Source organism: Hyla sarda, chromosome 7, assembly GCF_029499605.1.
Source record: "Hyla sarda isolate aHylSar1 chromosome 7, aHylSar1.hap1, whole genome shotgun sequence".
In the NCBI taxonomy this organism is placed as follows: Eukaryota; Metazoa; Chordata; class Amphibia; order Anura; family Hylidae; genus Hyla; species Hyla sarda.
The window spans coordinates 210,683,440-210,706,224 of NC_079195.1; the positions used below are offsets into that span (position 1 = coordinate 210,683,440).

General features: G+C 41.4%; 1 protein-coding gene across 1 annotated transcript in view; it reads left to right on the forward strand.

The window, feature by feature from the left end:
* The window catches only part of LOC130283217 (uncharacterized), an 83,767-nt gene that overhangs the window by 54,001 nt on the left and 6,981 nt on the right, over positions 1-22,785 (forward strand). Inside the window, 24 exon segments of the mRNA XM_056532421.1 lie at positions 9,308-9,371; positions 10,081-10,276; positions 10,840-11,091; positions 11,556-11,720; positions 11,801-11,949; positions 12,452-12,602; positions 12,786-12,943; positions 13,527-13,686; positions 13,949-14,074; positions 15,009-15,227; positions 15,338-15,561; positions 15,646-15,743; positions 16,208-16,332; positions 16,439-16,540; positions 16,620-16,739; positions 16,822-17,011; positions 17,423-17,516; positions 17,648-17,833; positions 18,605-18,752; positions 18,960-19,179; positions 19,591-19,760; positions 20,205-20,693; positions 21,432-21,473; positions 22,514-22,768. Of these exon segments, the coding sequence (XP_056388396.1) occupies positions 9,308-9,371; positions 10,081-10,276; positions 10,840-11,091; positions 11,556-11,720; positions 11,801-11,949; positions 12,452-12,602; positions 12,786-12,943; positions 13,527-13,686; positions 13,949-14,074; positions 15,009-15,227; positions 15,338-15,561; positions 15,646-15,743; positions 16,208-16,332; positions 16,439-16,540; positions 16,620-16,739; positions 16,822-17,011; positions 17,423-17,516; positions 17,648-17,833; positions 18,605-18,752; positions 18,960-19,179; positions 19,591-19,760; positions 20,205-20,693; positions 21,432-21,473; positions 22,514-22,768 (4,103 nt within the window).

Consider the following 22,785-nt stretch of genomic DNA (forward strand, 5'->3'; position numbering starts at 1 on the left):
CAGAAGAAGCGCTCCATAGACCTGCTCCTATTGCCTGCGCCGCACATCTCCTGGCCTGTCCACCACTAACCTCACATAGCAACCCCCGAAAAAATGCGTGATGTTCCCCCTTTATTTGTAACCAGCCAGGTAGAAAAAAAAACAAAAAAACAAAAAAAAAAAAAGATTTTAAAAATACATAACCCTCCCCTCCCCCAATAAAAATTTAAATCGTCACCTTTTCCCATTAAAAATTTTTCCCATTTCAAAATATGATAAAAAAAAATAATAAAAAAAACACTTAATATCTGGTATTGCCACATGAGTAAATGTCCGATCTTTGAAAATCTTTAAAAAATTCCAAACGTCAAGATGATTTATGATTTCTGATCCCATCCCAGAAAAAAATTGAATAAAAAGTGATCAAAAAGCCAGAACTGCACAAAAGTGGTGCCATTGAAAACCACAGTTCATGGGGCAAAGAATAAACCCTAACACAGCTCGAAACAAAACGTATCTAAGTTTGGTACCATTGGAATCTTACTGACCCACAGAATAAAGTGAGCATGTTAGTTTTACCGTATTGTGAAGTCAGAAAAAATGATTGCCCCGAAAAATTTGTCAATATTTAGGATTTTGCCCTACATATACCGTATTTTTCGCCCTATAGGACGCACCGGCGTATAAGACGCACCCAATTTTTTGCGGCAAAATCTAAAAAAATAAAGATTTTGAACCCAATAGTGGTCTTCAACCTGCGGACCTCCAGATGTTGCAAAACTACAACTCCCAGCATGCCCGGACAGCCGTTGGCTGTCCGGTCATGCTGGGAGTTGTAGTTTTGCAACATCTGGAGGTCCGCAGATTGAAGACCACTGCATAGGAGGTAATACTGACGTGTCCCCGCCGCTCCGGACCCGTCACCGCTGCCCTGGATGTCGCTCCATCGCTGTCGCCGTGTCCCCGTCGCTCCGGAACGTCTCTGCTGCCGGCCGGGTATCCTCGCTCTCCGTCGCCGCCATCACGTCGTTACGCACGCAGACGCACGTACGCGACGACGTGATGACAAGGAAGGAGAGCGCCAGCCATACAGGGGATCCCTGAACGGAGAAGACACCGAGGAGGCAGGTAAGGTCCCTCCCGGTGTAAGCACTAACCCGGCTATTCAGTCGGGCTGTTCGGGACCACCGCGGTGAAATTGCAGTGGTCCCGAACAGCCCGACTGAACAGCTGGTTAGTGTCACTTTCCCTTCAGATGCGGTGGTCAGCTTTGATCGCCGCGTCTGAAGGGTTAATACAGGGCATCACCGCGATCGGTGATGTCCTGTATTAGCCGCGGGTCCCGGCCGTTGATGGCAGCAGGGACCGCCGCGATAGGGGTGTATTCGCCGTATAAGACGCACCAACTTTTTCCCCCCAGTTTTGGGGAAGAAAAAGTGCGTCTTATACGGCGAAAAATAGGGTAGTTTTTCTCTGGCTTCGTAATGCATTATATAATAAAATTAAGTACGTAAAATATATATATTGTATATGGCACAGTATATGGTCTGTGGTGGTAATGATGGTGGTTGTCAGTCTGTCATTAAACTGAGGTGATTATTGCTCTTAGAGGTATTCCCAAAATTTAAAATGATTCCCTATGATCCCCTATCTGCCTGCTGGGACATCCACCGATCACCAGAATGGAGGAGTAATGTCCCTGAGGCATGTGTCTGAGGGCGTGGTTAGAGCATGTCTGAGGGCGTGGTTAGAGCATGTCTGAGGGCGTGGTTAGAGCATGTCTGAGGGCGTGGTTAGAGCATGTCTGAGGGCGTGGTTAGAGCATGTCTGAGGGCGTGGTTAGGGCATGTCTGAGGGCGTGGTTAGGGCATGTCTGAGGGCGTGGTTAGAGCATGTCTGAGGGCGTGGTTAGAGCATGTCTGAGGGCGTGGTTAGAGCATGTCTGAGGGCGTGGTTAGGGCATGTCTGAGGGCGTGGTTAGAGCATGTCTAAGGGCGTGGTTAGAGCATGTCTGAGGGCGTGGTTAGAGCATGTCTGAGGGCGTGGTTAGGGCATGTCTGAGGGCGTGGTTAGAGCATGTCTAAGGGCGTGGTTAGAGCATGTCTGAGGGCGTGGTTAGAGCATGTCTGAGGGCGTGGTTAGGGCATGTCTGAGGGCGTGGTTAGGGCATGTCTGAGGGCGTGGTTAGAGCATGTCTAAGGGCGTGGTTAGAGCATGTCTGAGGGCGTGGTTAGAGCATGTCTGAGGGCGTGGTTAGGGCATGTCTGAGGGCTTGGTTAGGGCATGTCTGAGGGCTTGGTTAGAGCATGTCTGAGGGCGTGGTTAGAGCATGTCTGAGGGCGTGGTTAAAGCATGTCTGAGGGCGTGGTTAGAGCATGTCTGAGGGCGTGGTTAGAGCATGTCTGAGGGCGTGGTTAGAGCATGTCTGAGGGCGTGGTTAGAGCATGTCTAAGGGTGTGGTTAGAGCATGTCTGAGGGCGTGGTTAGAGCATGTCTGAGGGCGTGGTTAGGGCATGTCTGAGGGCGTGGTTAGAGCATGTCTAAGGGCGTGGTTAGAGCATGTCTGAGGGCGTGGTTAGAGCATGTCTGAGGGCGTGGTTAGGGCATGTCTGAGGGCGTGGTTAGGGCATGTCTGAGGGCGTGGTTAGAGCATGTCTAAGGGCGTGGTTAGAGCATGTCTGAGGGCGTGGTTAGAGCATGTCTGAGGGCGTGGTTAGGGCATGTCTGAGGGCTTGGTTAGGGCATGTCTGAGGGCTTGGTTAGGGCATGTCTGAGGGCGTGGTTAGAGCATGTCTGAGGGCGTGGTTAAAGCATGTCTGAGGGCGTGGTTAGAGCATGTCTGAGGGCGTGGTTAGAGCATGTCTGAGGGCGTGGTTAGGGCATGTCTGAGGGCGTGGTTAGAGCATGTCTGAGGGCGTGGTTAGGGCATGTCTGAGGGCGTGGTTAGAGCATGTCTGAGGGCGTGGTTAGAGCATGTCTGAGGGCGTGGTTAGAGCATGTCTGAGGGCGTGGTTAGGGCATGTCTGAGGACGTGGTTAGAGCATGTCTGAGGGCGTGGTTAGAGCATGTCTTAGGGCGTGGTTAGAGCATGTCTGAGGGCGTGGTTAGAGCATGTCTGAGGGCGTGGTTAGAGCATGTCTGAGGGCGTGGTTAGAGCATGTCTGTGGGCGTGGTTAGAGCATGTCTGAGGGCGTGGTTAGGGGGCGTGGCTAAGCTTTGGGCTAGCAATGCCCCTGGCTATGGGGATTTGCTCTGGACAGTTCCTATAATGGACAGAGGTGTCAGCAGAGAGCAATGTGGTCAGACAGAAAAGAAATTCAAAAAGAAAAGAACTTCCTCTGGAGCATACAGCTGATAAGTACTTGAAGGATTCAGATTTTTAAATAGAAGTAATTTACAAATCTGTTTAACTTTCTGGCACCAGTTGATAAAAAAAAAAAAATGTTTTCCAGCGAAGTACCCCTTTAATGACAGGAAACAACAGTTACATATAGTATACTACGGTTTTCAGTCCGGTCACAAAACCGGATACAGGGCAAAAATGAGCCGACCGAAGTCACTATCTGACTCCGTCGGCTCATTCAAATGAAAAAGATGTGGGCCGGGTCTGGCTGGGCATTGCACCTAGCTGACACCGCAGATGCATTTCTCGCTATGTTTTATGTAGCATGTCTTATTTGTCTCCCGAAGCTCTGGAGGGTCCCCGAAATTCAAGGAGGTATCTTGGAGGAAATTTAGTCGTGGAAGGAGGTGTCTGTCTGTGTCCTTGTGTGTCCCTGAGGGGTAGCCAAGGAGGAGAGCTCGACCTATGTCACGGGGAGAAGATGCTAAAAGCCAATTTGCCCAATGGCACAGGACCGGTTGCGAATGATAGCCTACGGCAGTGCTGGCCCGCCTTTACATGTTACATGTTACATGTTTGTATTGTCTTATATGTTCGTAAATCCATGTGGTTCCTGCAGTTGCAAAGCCTTAGAACCTCACATACTCGGGTACCCTAATGTTGGCACAGTTTACAAAATTTGTATGGTGTTAGGTTCTCCACAAGGCACCAACTATATCCTGGAAGTGACTTTGCACTAAAAAGAAAATCTCTCCTACCTCAAAAAGATTGCTCTTTATCACTCCTCAGCCGCCAGGACTGGGCGCCGAGGATAGCTGCATTTTAGAGGGGGAGTTTGTGGTGTCCCAGCACCAATGGCTGTCCTGTGGCTTCGGACTGCCTTGGGCAGCCTGGCAGCAAAACTGTTGGGCCCACCAAGAGACTGAACATTTTAATAATGTTAATTAATTATTATTAATTATTAATTAATTAATTCTGCTGTTGATACCCTAATGTATGTTATTTATGTGTTACTGTACCAAAAGAGAAAGAAGCTGTGTAAACCCCATGTGACCCTGCATGCCAATGGGACCCCAAAAATTCTTCCCCATATAGTGCAGGGGGGGGGAGGAGTTGCCCCAGTTCATCTCCAGTTACTTTTGAGCTACAGTGTGGTAAAGGTGTGTTGTGTGTAGAAGCCTCAGGGGAAGGCCCAGATAATTAATTAAATCCAGTCATTTTGCAAGGATTACCTGTACAGTGGAAGTTCATGCCTGGTGGAAAAGTCTACAGGACCTTGACAGAACACTACCTAGCAGGATTCATCTACCCGTCTTTCAAGTCAGTATTAATTCACTTGGTGAAAGCACCACAAATCCCAGCAAGGCGACAGGGGTTACGCTGCATCCTCTCACCCAGCACCAGACTGTTTGTGTAATACCATCTGCACCGAGCTCAGTAAAGACCGTTATCTGTAACCTGACGATCGTGTGTTCATTTACTCCCCGTGTCTGGCCCAGGAGAAGCTGTCTCCAACCTCGGACCATGTATAGGATAACGGTGCCCTGGCGTCACAAAGTATTTCTCCTAACACCCCATGTACCACAAATGAATCCCCTAAACCAGTGTTTTCCAACCAGTGTGCCTCCAGCTGTTGCAAAGCTACAACTTCCAGCATGCCCAGACAGCATAGGCATGCTGGAAATTGTAGTTTTGCAACAGCTGGTGGCACACAGGTTGGGAAACACTGGCCAAAACCAAGCTGTTGTATCATATATACTGCCCCCTGGTGGCAGAGCGCAATGCTTTAAAAAAAAAAAAAATGTTTAGTCAGTTTCCACGCCAAGACAAATAGCTCAGTGTTACATAAGGCCCCATGTCACTCTGACATCCAAACATAATCTCACATTATGTGCACAAACACCTTGCCAGGAACAATGAAATGCTGTGGATAGGGACTCTGTACCTTAATAACAAGCACAGTTTTATAAATATACACATGTAAAATCCTGAAACAGGGTGCCTCCAGCTGTTGCAAAACTACAACTACCAGCATGCCCAGACACCTTATTTCAGAGCTAGTTTTCACAAAATCGCAGCATGTTCAGAGTATGGAGTTTTTGTTTTTGTTTTCCTGTTTTTTTGTTTTTTTCAGGAAACTCAATTTTAGTCCATAGCCCATTTTTTAGTTAATAAACTCCATATAGACTTCTCCCCCCCCTCTCACATGAGTCACATAAATGAAACGCATGACTTGAAATGAAAAAAAGGCAGGGGATATATCATCAAAATAAAATAAAAGTCTGTACTAAAATAAATACAAAAATGCAAAACTAGTAAGGAGTTGGTGTGAAGTTGGGTCTATTCATTTACATTGAAATCTGCAGCTTCAAATCCTGCGCATACTGTGAATAGACCCTTATACAGTTTAGGAAAAGCAGTATTCCCTGGTGGTATTCGATCTGTTGCTTTACTGGGGTTGCTTTCATTAAGAAGTGTCTCCTGATGAACCCTATGTTTATTTTTTGAGGGAAACACGTTGAGACCCATATATGTTTTTGAGATTTGAATTAGAGGTGTTTGGAGGACCATTAAGGGGATCAGGTGGTTTGTGTCCCCTTCTTTGGAGGCTCTGATTATAATTTTTTGTGTTCTAATTTTTGGGAAGATATCAGGTATTCAGGAAAAACCTTAAAGTTGGCCTATTGGAGGTAGGGCTCACCATAGTGCTTACGCTGGTATTAGGGCCATTTTTAGGTAGATAAGTCCACCAAGGCATAGGGTGTACCAAGAACGGATTCTGGTCCCTTGGGCCAAGTGTCATTTACCTCCCCTAACATAATTAGGATATAATTTGGGGCCATAGCTCATTTCATTAATGAGGCTCAACTAGATAGCTTCCAATTCTCTTAATGGTATAAATTAATTAAAAAGTGCCACCCTGTCCATAGCATGTGCCTAGTATTGCACCTATATACCAGTGTTTCCCAACCAGTGTTTGCAACCGCTGGAGGCACACCGGTTTGGAAACCTTTTATATACTATGCAATGCACTATATGCGCTGTAGACTTCTCTAGACGCTTTACTTCTGTAAAACTGGAAGCACACAGGGGTCCAACAGCAGGCAATGGGCATCACGTTAGGGATCGGTACTATGCCTACTCCTCTGTCATACAGACGAGATCATGCTTTCCCTTTTTATTTATTTTTATTCAAATAAAAAAAAAGTGTGACATAAAAAGTTGATTTCAATTTAAAACACTTGCTTTATATTTTAGTAACATTTATAGTGAGCGTCGTAAAATAAGAATGTGACTGTGATTTATTTTACAATTAAATGAATTTTAAAATAGAGTCACATAAATGATGTTTAATTCGGTAAAAACAAAACAAATCTAACAATAAAATCAATATTATGTCCATTGGGAAAGTTGGGAAAGTGGAATTATGCTGCCACCTGGTGTTCAACAGCGTCTTTGCAGAATATTTTTTTGATTCCTAATACGCTTTTAAAATATATATCAATGGCCATTTTAATGCTTATTAGTCTATGTCCTGGGCTATTTAATTACAGATTAATTTCAAATACAGCTGAGAAACTGTATAGAAGCTTTAATGGCTGCTATTTCCTGTTATCATGGGTTCACTTACTAATACATTATACCAAGGTAACAAGACAAGAGAAAGATTTGTGCTGTTAAAGGGGTACTCCGGTGAAAATTTTTTTTCTTTTAAATCAACTGGTGGCAGAAAGTTAAACATATTTGTAAATTACTTCTATTAAAAAATCTTAATCCTTCCTGTACTTATTAGCTGCTGAATACTTCAGAGGAAATTCTTTTCTTTTTGGAATGCTCTCTGATGACATCACGACCACAGTTCTCTCTGCTGACGTTATTATAATAATAATAACGCTTTATTTATTGTTGTCCTTAGTGGGATTTGAACCCAAGTCTAACCACTGAGCCACCATGCTGCCCTTAGCATACATCTGCTTTGCATGGTTGCTAAAATGGACAGAGATGTCAGCAGAGAGCACTGTGCTCGTTATGTCATCAGTGTTCCAAAAAGAAAGGAATTTCCTCTGTAGAATTCAGCAGCTAATAAGTACTGGAAGGATTAAGATTTTTTAATAGAAGTAATTTACAAATATGTTTAACTTTCTGACACCAGTTGATTTAAAAGAAAAAAGGTTTTCACCGGAGTACCCCTTTAATGTATTTGGCCTGGGAAGGTTTTCAGCCACAGGATAGCCAAACAATATAGTTAATTATGTTCTTTTTCTAATCAATTAATGTACAGATCCCAATGTATTAGATGATACTCCAGTTATCTGACATTAACCCATTATTTTGCCATTTTCTAACCCTTTTAACTTTTATATATGCATACTCTGTAGATTTTATTGTTACCATTTGGGCATTTATGAGACTTTTTCATTGCTTTCTATTAGAATTTTTGTGAGATGTCATGTGACAAAAAAAATACAATTCTAGGGTTTGTTTTTATTTTTTATTTTTTTGCTGTTTACGCCATTCACCAAGCAGAGTCAATAATGTTATGTTTTAATAGTTTGGACAATTCCACACGCGGTGATACCAAATATGTTTTATTTTCATTTTGTTTACAATTTTTTTTATAAGGGAAATGGGAAAAGTTGGGTGATTTAAACTTTTAGAATGGAAGGGGTTAATTTATATTTGTAAACTCTTTATTTAATTTTTCACTTCACCCTTATCTAGCCCTCCTGGGGGACTTGTAAGTGTAAGTGTTTAATTATTCCTATAGATCAGTGTAGTAGGTCTATACTGTATGATCTGTCACATCTGGGCTCTATTGGTAAAGCCTGCCACAGAACATCCATTTTAATTTCTTCTTTTTTTTTTTTTGCTATTTTTAAATTATATAAACCTACATCAACAAAATCATCAGAAAGTTATTCAGTTCATCAAATAAATCTTTATCAGTACATATAGTAATCCATAAAATATCATAAAAAGTCCACAAAAGGGCATAATAATAGATGGTACAGGGGTAGGAATCCCGACGTGTTTTGCTGACACAGCTTTGTCCACTCCTGGATAAAGCTGTTCCAGCGAAACACGTCGGAGGATTGGTGGGGTTCACTGTATTTACACATATGTAGTAGTTACTTTACTTAAACAGTTTTATATTTATCGGCCACTATAATAATGCATGGTTTTAGGCATACAGACTACATATATAATTGTCAGTTTTCCCAGCTTTCTGCCTTTTGTGGCCTTTTTATGATATTTTATGAATAACTATATGTATTAATAAAGATTTATTTCATAAATGTAATTACTTTCTGGTGATTACGTTAATGTTAAAGTTTATATATTTCTGTTTTAACCTGGAAATCTATTATACATTGTGAGCCTAGTTATAGAGGGTACTATATGTTGGTGTATATTTGTGAATTTATTTATAAGAATTTACTTATCTCTACTAAGGCACAAGGCATGAGTTATGAAAAATAGTCACGAGGTATCAGTATTCCAATAGATTATGAATATTTCATTCTTTATAGAGCCAAAATGGCGTCTTCCAGAAATATACGGAATAAAAAAAAATATATATTTTTGGATCCATTTTGGCAAAATTCTTAAAAAATTCTTATCAGCAAGATTAGATGTGATGTATTCTGTCACAGTGACCAAGAGCAAACAAAGTCATCCTGACCTGCCCAATGATTAACCACCATTATGAATTCTGTAAAAGTACAAAAAGAAATAGCAAAAACTAAAAAACAAAAACTAAATGACTATAAACTAAAATTGAAATAAATTCATAAATTCTCCATTCTCTTCAGATATAGTTTCCATCTTTGGATTGTAGTTATATATGATATGATTATAAATTATTCTTGTTGCATAAACAAAGTTGGAATAATTGGAAGTCGGTCAATCATTTACCGGTGGCGATCGCTTCCAAGATGACGTGCTCCAGAATTTTTTGGGTATAAATACGGCAGGCTGTTGAAGGTTTGGTATTCACCATCATCATGAGGGGAATCATTCTAGCACTACTGCTCGCACTAGCGAGTGAGTATCTAAGCCTAATCCAGCTTTAACTTATAGACTATTTGATTTTTTTTTGCATATACAATTTCTAATATTTCTTGCCAAAAATGTACTTAAATATGTAGATATAATTGTAGAATTTATATTATATATTTAGCATTTATAGCAAATTTATTTCATACAATATATTGTCTTTTATACCATAAAATAAACTTTTTTTTAAAGTTTTTTTAAGCATGATATTAACAGATTTTACTCTGTTTTTTCCTCAATGTTACAGGTAGTGATAAAAATGGTAAGTGATTTCTTTTTTATTTGTCATTTAAAAAAAAGTATAAATCTGACCCTCAATTTGACCCTTAATTTTTAAAATATAAAAAAAACTTGTTGCATAGTTAGAATTGTAATTTTAATTTAGCCATATCAGGCCATTGTAAACAAAGATATCCAGCTATGCCTTATCTGGAGACTACACTTGTCCATTTAGTATAGTCCCTTTTTGCTTGAATGGTCTTGTGATCACAGGGTGTTCTGATGATCATCTTTAATCTATGGGAGAATCGGGAAGCAACTGTTTACCAGGAAGGGCTTATAAATTACACAATTCCCATTGTAATCAATGGGTTACCCATTTAATATATGAATGTTTTGGGAGGTAATCTGTGGCGGTCTCCAATGAGAAATCTCCCTCTATTAACTCAGAATAACAATCAAAAATAGTTTTTTCTATCTAGACAGGCCCATCGCTCAAACAAAATATTTTTTCCTGTATTTTTAGAACAACTTTTAAACCCAACCAAGACCTATGTGTACAACTATGAAGGTATTACCGTGAGTGGCTTGCCAGATAATGGCTTGTCCAAGGCCGGACTGAAGTTGAACCTGGAGGTTGAGATCAGTGGCTATGCTCAGAAAATGTTCATCCTGAAGGTAAAAATGAAGAAATGGGATCAATTTGTGGATTTATCAATCTAGTCTACATGATAAATAATGAGAAACCAAATTTTGTCTCATTCTGCGGTGTTGAAGGAGTAGTCCCATCTCAGATGTTTATGGTCTATCCACAGGATATGTCTGATAGATGCATGTCCCACCCCGAAGACCTACAACTATGTCTAGAACAGGGGGACCCCCAACGCTTGATGTCCACATATACACAGAACAGAGCTTGAAGCAGACAGCTCCGTATATTGTGTAGTGGCCGTGCTGGGTTACCGCAGCTCAGCTCCTATTGAAGTGAATAGGAGCTGAGCTGCAGTTACCCAGTACGGCCACTACACAATGTACGGAGCTGTCTTTTTCCTTATCTTTTCTCTCTATATGTGGGCACCACAGCAATGGCAAACAGCTTATCGGTGGGGTGGATGGTGTTGGTTGTTGACTGATGCTGAGGATAGACCATCAATTGAAAACATTTATTTGATTCAATTCTTTATATAAGGAGGATGAAAAAAAGTGGACTATTCATTATAAATCTGCCTCTTTCCTTACAGGTCGACAAAGTTGACATCAAGGAATATCATGGTCAATGGCCAAGAGATCCTTTCACTCGGTCGACTAAACTGACCCAAGCCATTGTTGAACAGATCAAACATCCCTTTAAGTTCGAATACCATGATAACCGTGTCGGTGACGTGTTTGCTGCCGAGGGTGTCTCAAGTGTAGTTGTCAATATCATCCGAGGATTGCTCAATCTGCTGCCAGTCCATATTAGAAAATCCCAGAATGTTTATGACTTGGAAGAGGTTTGTACGGCTCCTTCTTTATCTTTTTCATCTCTCTATTGCTCTATTTCACAGCCCCAGTACCTACCACCTTTAACCCACAGCCACAAGGAGCATAGACATGGTGAATAAGAGGGCATGGGTTGGTAAACCCTAGACTCCTGCTGTGCTGGAAAATGCTCCTTAGAATCCTAAGCAATAGGGGGTCAGATGGGGACTGGAACCTTAAGTTGGGATGTGGTCTCAAGTGCCCAGGAGCCCCAAATAACAGACCAGCCCTGGGCCTACCATAAATGTGTTGACGACAATATTTTCAATCATGCTTCAGATACAAACAGTGTTTCACACATTTACTCAACTCAAAGCACCGTGCTTTTGTGGCAACCTACAATTTCAACCTAAATCTTGTCTTCAGACTTCAGCTGTGACTCTCCTATATAATCCATTTTATAATTATTAACAGAATTCTTGCTTTCTTCATCCAGGACTGTATCTCTGGAAAATGTCCAACAAGATACGTGATCCAAGAAGAAGACAAGAAGTCCAGTTCCTTCATTGTCATTAAATCCCGGGACCTTGGAAAGTGTGCAAACCGTGCACTAAAGAGAACCGGATTGACTTTCCTAGAACCTTGCAGAGCATGCCAACAGGTAAATGTGAATTTGTGTGCAATTTAATGCAATCTGAAGCATGGACATTGTAGGTTCTTATTCATTCTTGATGTCTTCAGAAATCCCAGCACTTGCGTGGAATGCTTACATGCACATACAGAATTAAGAATAAGGCCCACGGACTCGTCATTGAGGAAGTCAAGGCCAAGGAAGTCTTCCAGTACTCTCCATTCTATGAACTTTACGGAGCTGCTGTGACAGAAATCAGGTAGAGTATATACTAAAGCATCTATCTCATGGATAATAACATGGAAACATCAGAGGAGAAGCAAATGTTCACAAAGATTTAGAGGAAAGCAAATATATAACTGGGAGAACCCTAGACATAGCTTGACGTTCATCTGAAGACACTCTCAAGAGAGCACTGTTAGACTGGTCATACCTTTCAGAAATCTGTGGATTGAGTATTCATTCAGCGGACAGCTTTCTCTTCTAAATCCCACACACTGGACAAATATACATATATCCTAAACCGAGAGAAGCTTTAGGAAGGTAAATCATTGAGGAACACAATCCTACATTTGTACATCGTAACACAGTGTTAATATAATGAATGCAATATCCATGGTGGGCCAACAATTCCTTGATACGGGGGGACATGTTTAAAATATTACTATAATAGACATTTAGGTAATATATGTATAATCGCTGGGACCCCCACCGCTGGGACCCCCACTAATCACAACAATATGATGTTTTTCTATTTCCAGACAAATCCTTACCTTGAAAGAGATCAAGTCCAGCAGGGTGAATGAACCACATGTGCAACTAGAAAACCGTGGAGGACTGAAATACCGATTTGGCTCTGAAATTTACCAGATGCCACTTCACTTGTTCAATTCTAAAAACATAGAATCTCAGGTAAGGTGCAAAACTAGAGTCAAAGTCATGTGTTGCTAAGAACCTTGAATCACTAGTTGTGGCCTAACTTCGTCACCGTAACTGATGAGGCTATTAAATTGGTGTCTAAAGCTATACCCAGGTGTCACTAGGTCTTATAATGTCCTGCCATAAGACATCTAATGTTATATATACTTTCCGCAGATCTCAGACACTCTGCAACATCTGGTACAGAACAACCAACAGGAGGTACAGGGAGAGGCTCCAGCTAAATTCCTGCAACTGATCCAACTCTTGCGAGATACCAACCCCGATAACATCCAGGCCATCTTCAAGCAGTATGCTGACAGACCTCAGTACAGGTAAGAATATGGAGGGCTTGGAATTCTCTAATGGTCTATGAACGAGGCCTGTAGATGGACTTGTAACTTAAAGGGGTACTCTGCTGGAAAACATCTTATCCCCTATCCAAAGGATAGGGGATAAGATGTCTAATTGCAGGGGTCCTGCCACTGGGGACACACACTATCTCCACTGCGGCACTCCAGTCATCCGGTGCACAGAGTGAACTCTTCTCCATGCTGGATGACTAGCGACTACAGCCGCCACGCCCCCTACCATTAATGTCTATGGGAGGAGGCGTGACAGCTACGTAGTAGCCGCCACGCCTCCTCCCATAGACGTTAATGGACGGGGCGTGGCGTGACGTCACAAACACGGAAGCTCCAAGCTTCTGTGTTCCGGATGCTGCCGCTGCCGGCCCGGAGATCGTGGGGGACCCCATCGGCTGGACCCCGTTGATCACACATCTTATCCCCTTTAAGCAACTTCTCCCATTTTTTTTTTGTTTGCTAACTTACATGCTTTCATTTCTGGTTGCCTATGCACCTATGTATAACATTTTCTATAATATATTTACTTAAATTTGATGGCCGTGTTTTTCAGACAATGGATTACAAAAGCAATCCCTCTCATCGGTACCACTGAGTCTCTTAAAGTTGTCAAGCGTAATATTCCAAACCAGAGCACCCAGGAAGCAGCTCTTTCCATCACTTTTGCCATGCAGCATACCCGTGCCAGCCAGAATTCTCTTCAGACTGCTGCTGTGAGTCTTATTGTATATGAATATATCCCCTTTCAATATGTCTGCATCAGTGGGTATACAACTCCTGGCACCCTCAACCAGTATCCCTCTGTACATTCCGTTGCAGCTGTGCTGGGTACTGCCGTTTAGGGCACCACAGCCCCGCCATCATTGCCACGGCGTAGACCCCCTTCATTCTAAAATTGATGACCATCATTATTAAAATTCTGGGGGGAAAAAAAAGTCTCATAAATGGCTCGATTTTTTTTGTCTTACTAAACAGGAAATAGTACAGGATTCCAGAGTCCAGAATTCTGAAACACTGTACAAGGCTGCCATGTTGTCCTATGGAACGATGGTCAACAAATTCTGTGCAGACTTCGAAGTCTGTCCCGAGTCCGCTCTTCAGGTAAGTGATTCATCTGTTCAGTCAAGTCATTTTATTCCACTTCAAAATTTCATATCTTAAAGGGAATGTGTCACCATTTTATTTTTATTTTTTTATAAATAAAATAATTCTCTCAAGATAAAGCATTTCATTTATGTATTTACTTTTAGGACAATGTAGTTTTAATGTTATTTATTAATAAAGTGTGTACCGGGGGCTGCCATTATTGTAGCCTCTTTGTGGTGTGTCACTTCACAACACCTACACAGTTGCTTTATGGCAGGCACAGGGCATAAGAAACTTAAGACTGAGAGTGTCTCATAGAAAAGCATTGACTGCTTACTGCACATGTGCATAGCACAGGCTAGGTGAAATGAAAGGGGGAGCAACACCATTTTCTTGAAGTCCATGAAGAGCAGTCTAGTCTGTTCTTTACCACTCTTCAGACACCAACAAAATGGTGACAGTGGAATTGAAAAAACTACAACCCCCCCCCCCCCCCCCCCTCTACTTTTGCACATAGACAGAGGCGGAAGGTAGACAGGTGAGGTCAAATTAGCAGCAGCCAGACAAGTTGCTTGCTTTCACCAGATTCCTCATGTTAGCTCCCTCTGCTGGTCAACAGTGGGAGATATGACAAGTTATTATTTCATTTTTCATATTATTTGACAAGTAAATTTTTTTATGAAAAATGTGGAAAAAAATTTGAAAAAAATGTTTAAACTCTAAAAAAAAAAAAAAAAAATCCCATTTGGTTACACATTCCTTTAAATGTGAGAGGTAAACATTGTATATGAGAAAATGGTCAGTAAACCAACTGAAAACAACCAATGAAGGGCAACCCTAAATCTAGTTCATATCAGAGAACAAAAGACAACATCTGATTGGTTCCTATGTTGTAACTAATGTACAAAAGATCAAATGTGGGAAAATGTGCCTTTTTTCCACATTTCAGGTCCTTCATGATTTTGCCGCTGAAGCTGCCAACAAGGCTCGCCCTGCAGATATCATCCTAGCATTGAAGGCTTTGGGTAACGCTGGACAAGCTGCAAGTATCAAGCGCATAATAAAATTCCTACCAGGATTTTCCGCTAGTGCCTCCAAGCTGCCGGTTAGAGCTCAAATTGAAGCTGTGATGGCCCTCAGGAACATTGCCAAGGATGAACCCAAGCAGGTAAACACCATCAAATAGGGCCCATATTTATTTTTTGTAATATATACACATAATATCGTACATGACAAGTTGACAACCCTTCATGAGTATATTTTTTTCTTTTTATTTAGGTTCAGGAACTTCTTCTCAAAGTCCTTATGGATTCCAATGTACATGTCGATGTCCGCATGGCAGCTGCTGCCGTTCTCTTGGAAACTAGACCACCTGCAGCCACTGTGACCGCCATGGCTCAGATCATACAGCAGGAGAACAAAGTCAATCTGCAGTTGGCTAGTTTGATGTACTCTTACATGAAGGCCTTAGCCAAAACCTCTGTCCCAGAATTCCAAGAGTTGTAAGTGTAGATGCCTTACTTAGACTGTCATTTCATCTAGTAGTTTGCCTATGTATTCACATACAAATTTTTATGTTACTTTAGGAATGCAGCTTGCAACCTAGCTGTCAAGATCCTAAACCCAGCACTTGACAAGCTGAGCATGCGTTACAGCAAAGTTTTTCATCTGGACACTTTCAATTGTGAGTCTGTTTTCTATTAGGAAAAGTGGCAGCTTCAAGCTCCTTGGCTCCAATGGATAACCTACCATGTGGCCTCTATGGGGGAGATTTATCAAAACCTGTCCAGAGGAAAAGTTGCTGAGTTGCCTAGAGGAACCAATCGGATCGCTTCTTTCATTTTAAACAAGGCCTCTGCAAAATAAAAGAAGCGATCTGATTGGTTCCTATGGGCAACTCAGCAACTTTTCCTCTGCACAGGTTTTGATAAATCTCCCCCTATATACTCTCTCAATGAAAACCTCTTTGTCCAGACCCTTCATGGATCTGATGGTGGATTTTTAATTTCTCCCATACCCTTTATAAATTGGCCATATTCTTTAAGAGGAAGACCATTCTAGAAGACCATCATCACTGCAATGTTGGGTCTCGGAGATGGATGCCTATGAAGCCAATATATTATTATATTGACATATTTTATTCCATAGACCCTCTGATGTCTGGAGCCACTGCCAACCTCATTGTTATGAACAATCCAACCACCACACTGCCATCTGCTGTCGTTTTAAAATTCCGTGGATACATGGCTGGTGCTGCCATAGACATTCTTGAGGTAAATGAAAAAGATTCAGCACTAAAATGATTATTATTTTTTTTATTTTTTTTACATCTGTCATATTCTAATTACCTTCATATTGATAATCTACTTCTCATTCCAGATTGCTGTTCGGGCTGAAGGCCTTCAAGAAGTCCTTAGAAAACAGAACATCCCATTTAATCGGTTTTCAATAGTGAAAACCATCATTAAGATTATTAAATCTGTGAGTATTGCCTTTTTGTCTTGGTTTCAAGGATTATCAGATGCAAAAACCTATAGTATCCTAATATTTTATTTTTTAGATGGTTGGATTTAAATCTATCCCAACTGAGGCACCTCTAGCCTCCACAAATGTTAAGGTGTTTGGTCAAGAACTCTACTACAGTGATGCCACCAAAGAAACCCTCCAGAATGCTTACAGGGTGAGAGTATTTGCACTCATCAGTCATATTTAGATAACACTTGGTATATTCAATGAGTAATTTTTTGACTGTTATATTTAAGGTCCTGACTGAGCCAACTGCCCGGCATTCAATTATTAAGAAAATCATCAAGAAGATTATTGATGGACTTGTTGGAAATTGGGCCCAACCTCTTCTGTTGGCTGAAGCTAGACACATCGTAGCCACTTCCATGGGTCTTCCTCTTGAGCTGAGCGTACACTCCGCTGCTGTCGCCAATGCTGCTGTTAATCGTAAGATAAATTACATTCTCAGGAATAAAAATTCAACAGATCATGTAACTGGTGACCTTATAACAAGTGGTTCTGCAGAGGATTAAGCTGGCCAGACACAGTAGTTAGCTGTTGGCCAACATCTTACTCTCCCAATCCAACCATTCAAAAGCATGCTTGGCTTGGCCAACCATCCATGTGTTCTCGATAAGAAAAGAGGAGGAAACAGTTGTCATACTCCTCTGATAATCTCACCAAGAAAAAAAGGAGTGGGTGATTAAAATCTCCCAAAAAGTCCCTTAATATTGGTGCATTCCATACCATCCATTGTATTCTCTAAAGTCTTTAATGTATACTACACTTATGATTAGCAATAGTTTTACCTTCTTACTTCATTTTAGCCTGAAGTTAAAACTGCTTTATATTTTTTAGTTGACATGAAAGCAAACCCAACACCCTCAAGTGACCTGAGTATTGCACAACTTTTGCAGTCCAATATCCAGCTCCATGCTGATATCACCCCAAGGTTGGTATACATTACTTTAATAATTACATTTTAATTACAGTATATATATATATATATATATATATATATATATATATATATAGCAATCTGATTATTGCAAAGCAACTGATCACCCTCCATTGTATTTTCAGCCTTTCAATGCACACAGTGGCAAGCATGGGAGTAAACACACACTTAGTACAGTCCGGTATTGAATTTCATGCCAAGGTCCAGGCCCTCACCCCAGCAAAATTCCTGGCAAAGATTGATGCAAAAGAGAATAATTTCAAGATTGAAACTCAACCAAGCCAGCAACAAAATGAGCTTGGATCCGCAAGGTAAATGTTCATTGGGGTGCATTATCAAAACATAATGGAGGCTTTACTCATTGCTGTCTGTCATATATAAAGAATTAGGGGAGTTCAAGGGAAGTGGTTGCTGCAATAAAAGAAAGACCACAATAAAGACAGCCGAAAATGAATGAAGTCAAATAGTAAGGGCTTAAACTTAAAGAGTTTGTCCAATTTGGGGTCTACCAACTAAAAGCCTATAACCAGGTGTCCCAAAGCAGTTATACCCTGCAATCAGCTCTAGTTAAACAGGGTAGCAAGCATTCAGTTTCTCTACAGCACACCCACAGGAGAAATGAAGCATTACACAGTTTTGTTTGAAAGCAATAGGCTGTCTATATATTGCTCAGATGTGTCGGGTCCCCCAAAGCAAAAAATGCTGTCCACTCCACAAGAGTTGAGGGTCCTGAATGGGGAATTCCTTCTATTGGCCATACAATTCCTTGGAACTTTTGGGAAATCCACATTGTGAGACGCATCCATTGATCACAAATTCTAACCCAGCAGTCATCTGTGTGGAAACATGGCTGTAAGTGTTAAATTTCCCTGCAGCACCAAAAAAGAAGGACGCTAGGCATTACACAGTGCCCACTTAAATCCATACGACCTCTGTGTATTACAGAACAGAACAACCCATTTAAAAGCCCACATATAAGTGGTTCAACATAAGACATCTTCATAAAAAGTTATATTTTATTTAATGAATTATTATTTATTATTATTATTATCATCATTATTATTATTTTATTTTTTAAACAGAACTCAAGCATTTGCTGTGTCCAGAAATTCCGCAGAGTTGGACGCAATGAAGAAGACGCCAATTGTCCCCAAGGGAGCTGAAGCAAGCCTTCTAGAGAAACATTTTGAAAAGTCTGGAAAGGGTTCCGCAGAAGGAACTAGCATGATGGTAATGTCTTAAGTTGTGAAACAGCTAAATGTTTGAGAGTGAGGTCCAATGTAAATTACCCCCTGAAGAGCCATTATTGCAGTAAGATGTTGACTATATATATATCATCAGATATTGATTTGGCCACATGTACATGGAAACGTAGAACCTCCCATAGGCAGTAAGGATATCCTTCATCAATATATTTCTTTTTTTGTTTTTTTTTAGGAAGGATCTTCAGAAATCATTGCCAAGAGGTATGCCTACCCGGGAGAGACAGGACAGCATCAATATTCGCCTTCCCAGTTCTTCCACTTCTGTGTCAAAGTGCCCCACGTTCCCATTAAAATCTGCGCAGGGCACAAATCTAAGAATGCTGCAGGACGCAGGAATACCCGGCTTTACCAGCTAGTCGGAGAACATGAAGCAAAACTCACAATGGAACCAAGTAAGTGAAACCCTCAATCCTCCCAATACTTTTCTAACAGCCCGTTGACCTACATGCAGGTCTGGTGCAAGAGCTTTTGCCACCCTAGGCGAAAGCTTATTTTGCTGCCCCTTGACCTCGGTGATTGCCACTGTCTACCCCGGAGGTGGCGCTGCGCTCTTCCAGCTGGCTGAAAAATGCAGATTATTATAGTACGGTGGGGTGAGGGTAGCATGGCAGGATTTTGCTTGATGGGCAGGTGCTTCGGATGGGCGGGTGCTTCGGCTGCTGGCTAACTTTATTGCAGCAGGCAGAGAGGCTCCCCTATCAAGATGGCGCTCTGAGCAGCTGCCTATTTTCCTAAAGGCAGAGCCGGCCCTGCCTACATGAAGGTTGCAGGTTGGGTGACCCTGTTTCCTTTTACTTTCACAGCTCAGCAAGACGTACCTATTGAAAAATTGCTACTGGAAGTAACTGCTGGACCCAAAGCGGCCTCCAAGATATATGCTTTGGCCGACCTGGAAGCGAAAGAAGGTGAACATCTTGAGGAATCTGAAGTTCAGAAGAGGCTGAGGACCATCCTTGGAATTGATCAGCATCTGGTAATTCAGTTTGATAGGTGCTTCTCCTTCCATGCGGCAGTGTGATGGCCATCAGGCCCGCCTGGGAGAAAATACTTTTTCTCCCACTACTGCCGCTAAAACAGCAGACTATAATGGGGTCCATCAGGACCCACTGTTGCCCTTTGCGCCCCGTGATGGCCGTCCAAAAAAAAAAAAAAGAGTTTGACGGCCGTTCTTGATGGGGCGCAACGGCAATGTGAATGTAGCCTCTGAGATAGTTACCTTAGAGCAGTGGTCTCAAACTGTGGCCCTCCAGTCAGTGCAAAACTTCAACTTCAAGGATGCCCGGACAGTCGTTGGCTGTCCGGGCATGCTGGGAGTTGAAGTTTTGCAACATCTATAAGGGCCACAGTTGGAGACCACTGTCTTAGAGCATCATTAGATTATCCCTGATATGACCCTTTTTCACTTATGATGTTACAGGCCAGAAATGAGAGCTTACGTGTACGCAAAAGCAAGAAAACCAAACAGGATGCAGACATCGTTGAAGCGGCAAAGCACAAGAAGCCACAATCCAGCAGTAGCAGTAGCAGCAGCAGCTCATCCAGCAGCGCTCAAAACTCAAAACAACAACGCCAACAACATCAACAGGGACACCATTCATGGGAAAATCAGCACCAGGGTCAGCATCAGAACAAACACAAGAGTAGCAGCAGCAGCAGCAGCAGTGGTCGCAGCAGCAGCAGCAGCAGCAGCAGTAGCAGTAGCAGCAGTGGCAGCAAAAGGGCAGGACATAAACACCACCAAAGCAGCAGTAGCGGCAGCAGCAGCAGTAGTAGCAGCAGCAGTAAGAGCAGCAGCAGCAGCAGCTCAAGCCAACAACACAAGGGCAGAAAACACCAGCAAACCCCTCAACAGCAGAACAAACGCAAAGAACATAGGATACGTCACTACACCGATAGTGATGAGCAGGTACTATCAATGTGATATCCTATTAAGCGCTAACATTTTATGTATTTAAAGGGGTACTCTGGTGGAAAATAAAAAAAAATTTTAAATGAACTGGTGCCAGAAAGTTATACAGATTTGTAAATTACTTCTATTTAAAAAATCGTAATCCTTCCGGTTCTTATCAGCTGCTGTATGCTCCACAGGAAGTTCTTTTCTTTCTGAATTTCTTTTCTGTCTGACCACAGTGCTCTCTGCTGACACCTCTGTCTGTGCCAGGAACTGTCCAGAGCAGGAGAGGTTTGCTCTGGACAGTTCCTGATACAGACAGAGGTGTTAGCAGAGAGCACTGTGGTCAGACCGAAAAGAATTTAAAAAAGCAAAGAACTTCCTCTGTAGCATACAGCGGCTGATAAGTACTGGAAGGATTAAGATTTTTAAGTAGAAGTAATTTATATTCTGGCACCAGTTGATTTAAAAACAAAATTTTTCCACTGGAGTACCCCTTTAAGGGATTGTCCAGGATTAGAAAAAGCATAGACTGTCAGCTTCCCATGTCTGGTATTGCAGCTCACCCACAGTGCAATGAATAAGACTAAACCGCAATATCGGCTTACAGCGAGGCATATCTTGGCAGTGTTGGTTCTGGAGAAAGGCAGATCTGTGTTTCTCATCCCGGACAAAGCCTTGAAATGCAAAAAATACATCCTATGATATTGTTTTCTGTCATATTAAAATATGTGTCCGCTTTTGTGTTTCTAGGCTCAAATCTTTGCACTACGATTCAGAAGACCTAATAGAAGGGTATGGACTTTGGCTATGTTTTACAATATATAGCAAGAATATAAATAAGTATATGTTAAGTGTGTGACTATATATAAGTATATGTGATTTGGGACATGCTTAAATGTTTGTTAGTTTTTTTCAAATTTACATTTTACCCTCTATATTATTATTATTTTTTTAATCCAGAAAATAGCAGTTTTCATTTTGGCCACTAGGCCTACTAATAAGCTGACACCTCCTGTTCTGTATGGCTCCATTTTTAGCCATGTCCTTACATCACAGACAGGGGTATAATAAAAGGTGACACCAGCATATGGATAACACAACATCTGCCGCCATTCACAATAGCTGTTGCTCAGAGCCCGGCCTCCCCCTCCCTGTAAAATTACTTCTGTACAGGTCACAGAGCATGCCTAGAAAACACTCCCAGTTTATAGTTTCTCGTTCTAGTTCTACTTCTAGTTTATAGGGTCTGCTCCAGGCCATTGGGTCTATGTCCATTGGCCTTGCTATAAAGCATACATTTAAATTTTATGAAGAACAGCTCAGGGATGATGGCTCCCCACATAATAACGTATTAAAAAATAAAATAAAATAATTATTATCAGAAAATTAATAAAGATTAGAAAAAAGAAGATGTTCTAGTATCTGGCTATAATTGGTAAAGAAAAAATCTCGTTGATAACTTTAAGGAGGAGAGTAAAAATTAGATTAACAATCTCAGTACCAACTGTGACCACTGGGCAATGTACTTTTTTCTACAATTTTCCACCACTTAGTATTCTATTCTAGGTTAGGATTTCTAAATAACAGATATTAGTTGATATCATCATGAAATATGCTTCAAAGCTGCTTCTATATGAGATTTTAATGTCAATTTTAACTGTACTAGTGTTATATTCCATTAAGAAAAGGTTGTTGTAGATCACAGCGAGAATTCTAATATTGCACATAAGGCACTTGAATGTGATTACATTAACCCTGTATGTGATTTGCTAAAGGAAATAGAGTAGTCAGCATATAATATCACCTGCTTCATAAAGGTATATCTTTCTTAGACATCTCATCAGGTCCGGACCGCTTCTGGCCGTGTCCGCACATCACAGTCCAGCTCCAGTTCCAGCAGCAGCAGTAGTAGTAGTAGCAGTAGCAGCAGCAGTGGATCTTCTGGAAGACAACGTACACGAGTAAGTATGATGAGAGGTATACAAACAACTGACAAATGGAGAGAGAATAGTGTATTTGATCAACCTTGTTATATAGATTGTTATAGAGAAAATAGATCAACAAAGCTTTAGGAGCTATGTCAAGAAGTAAGGTAGTATATGTG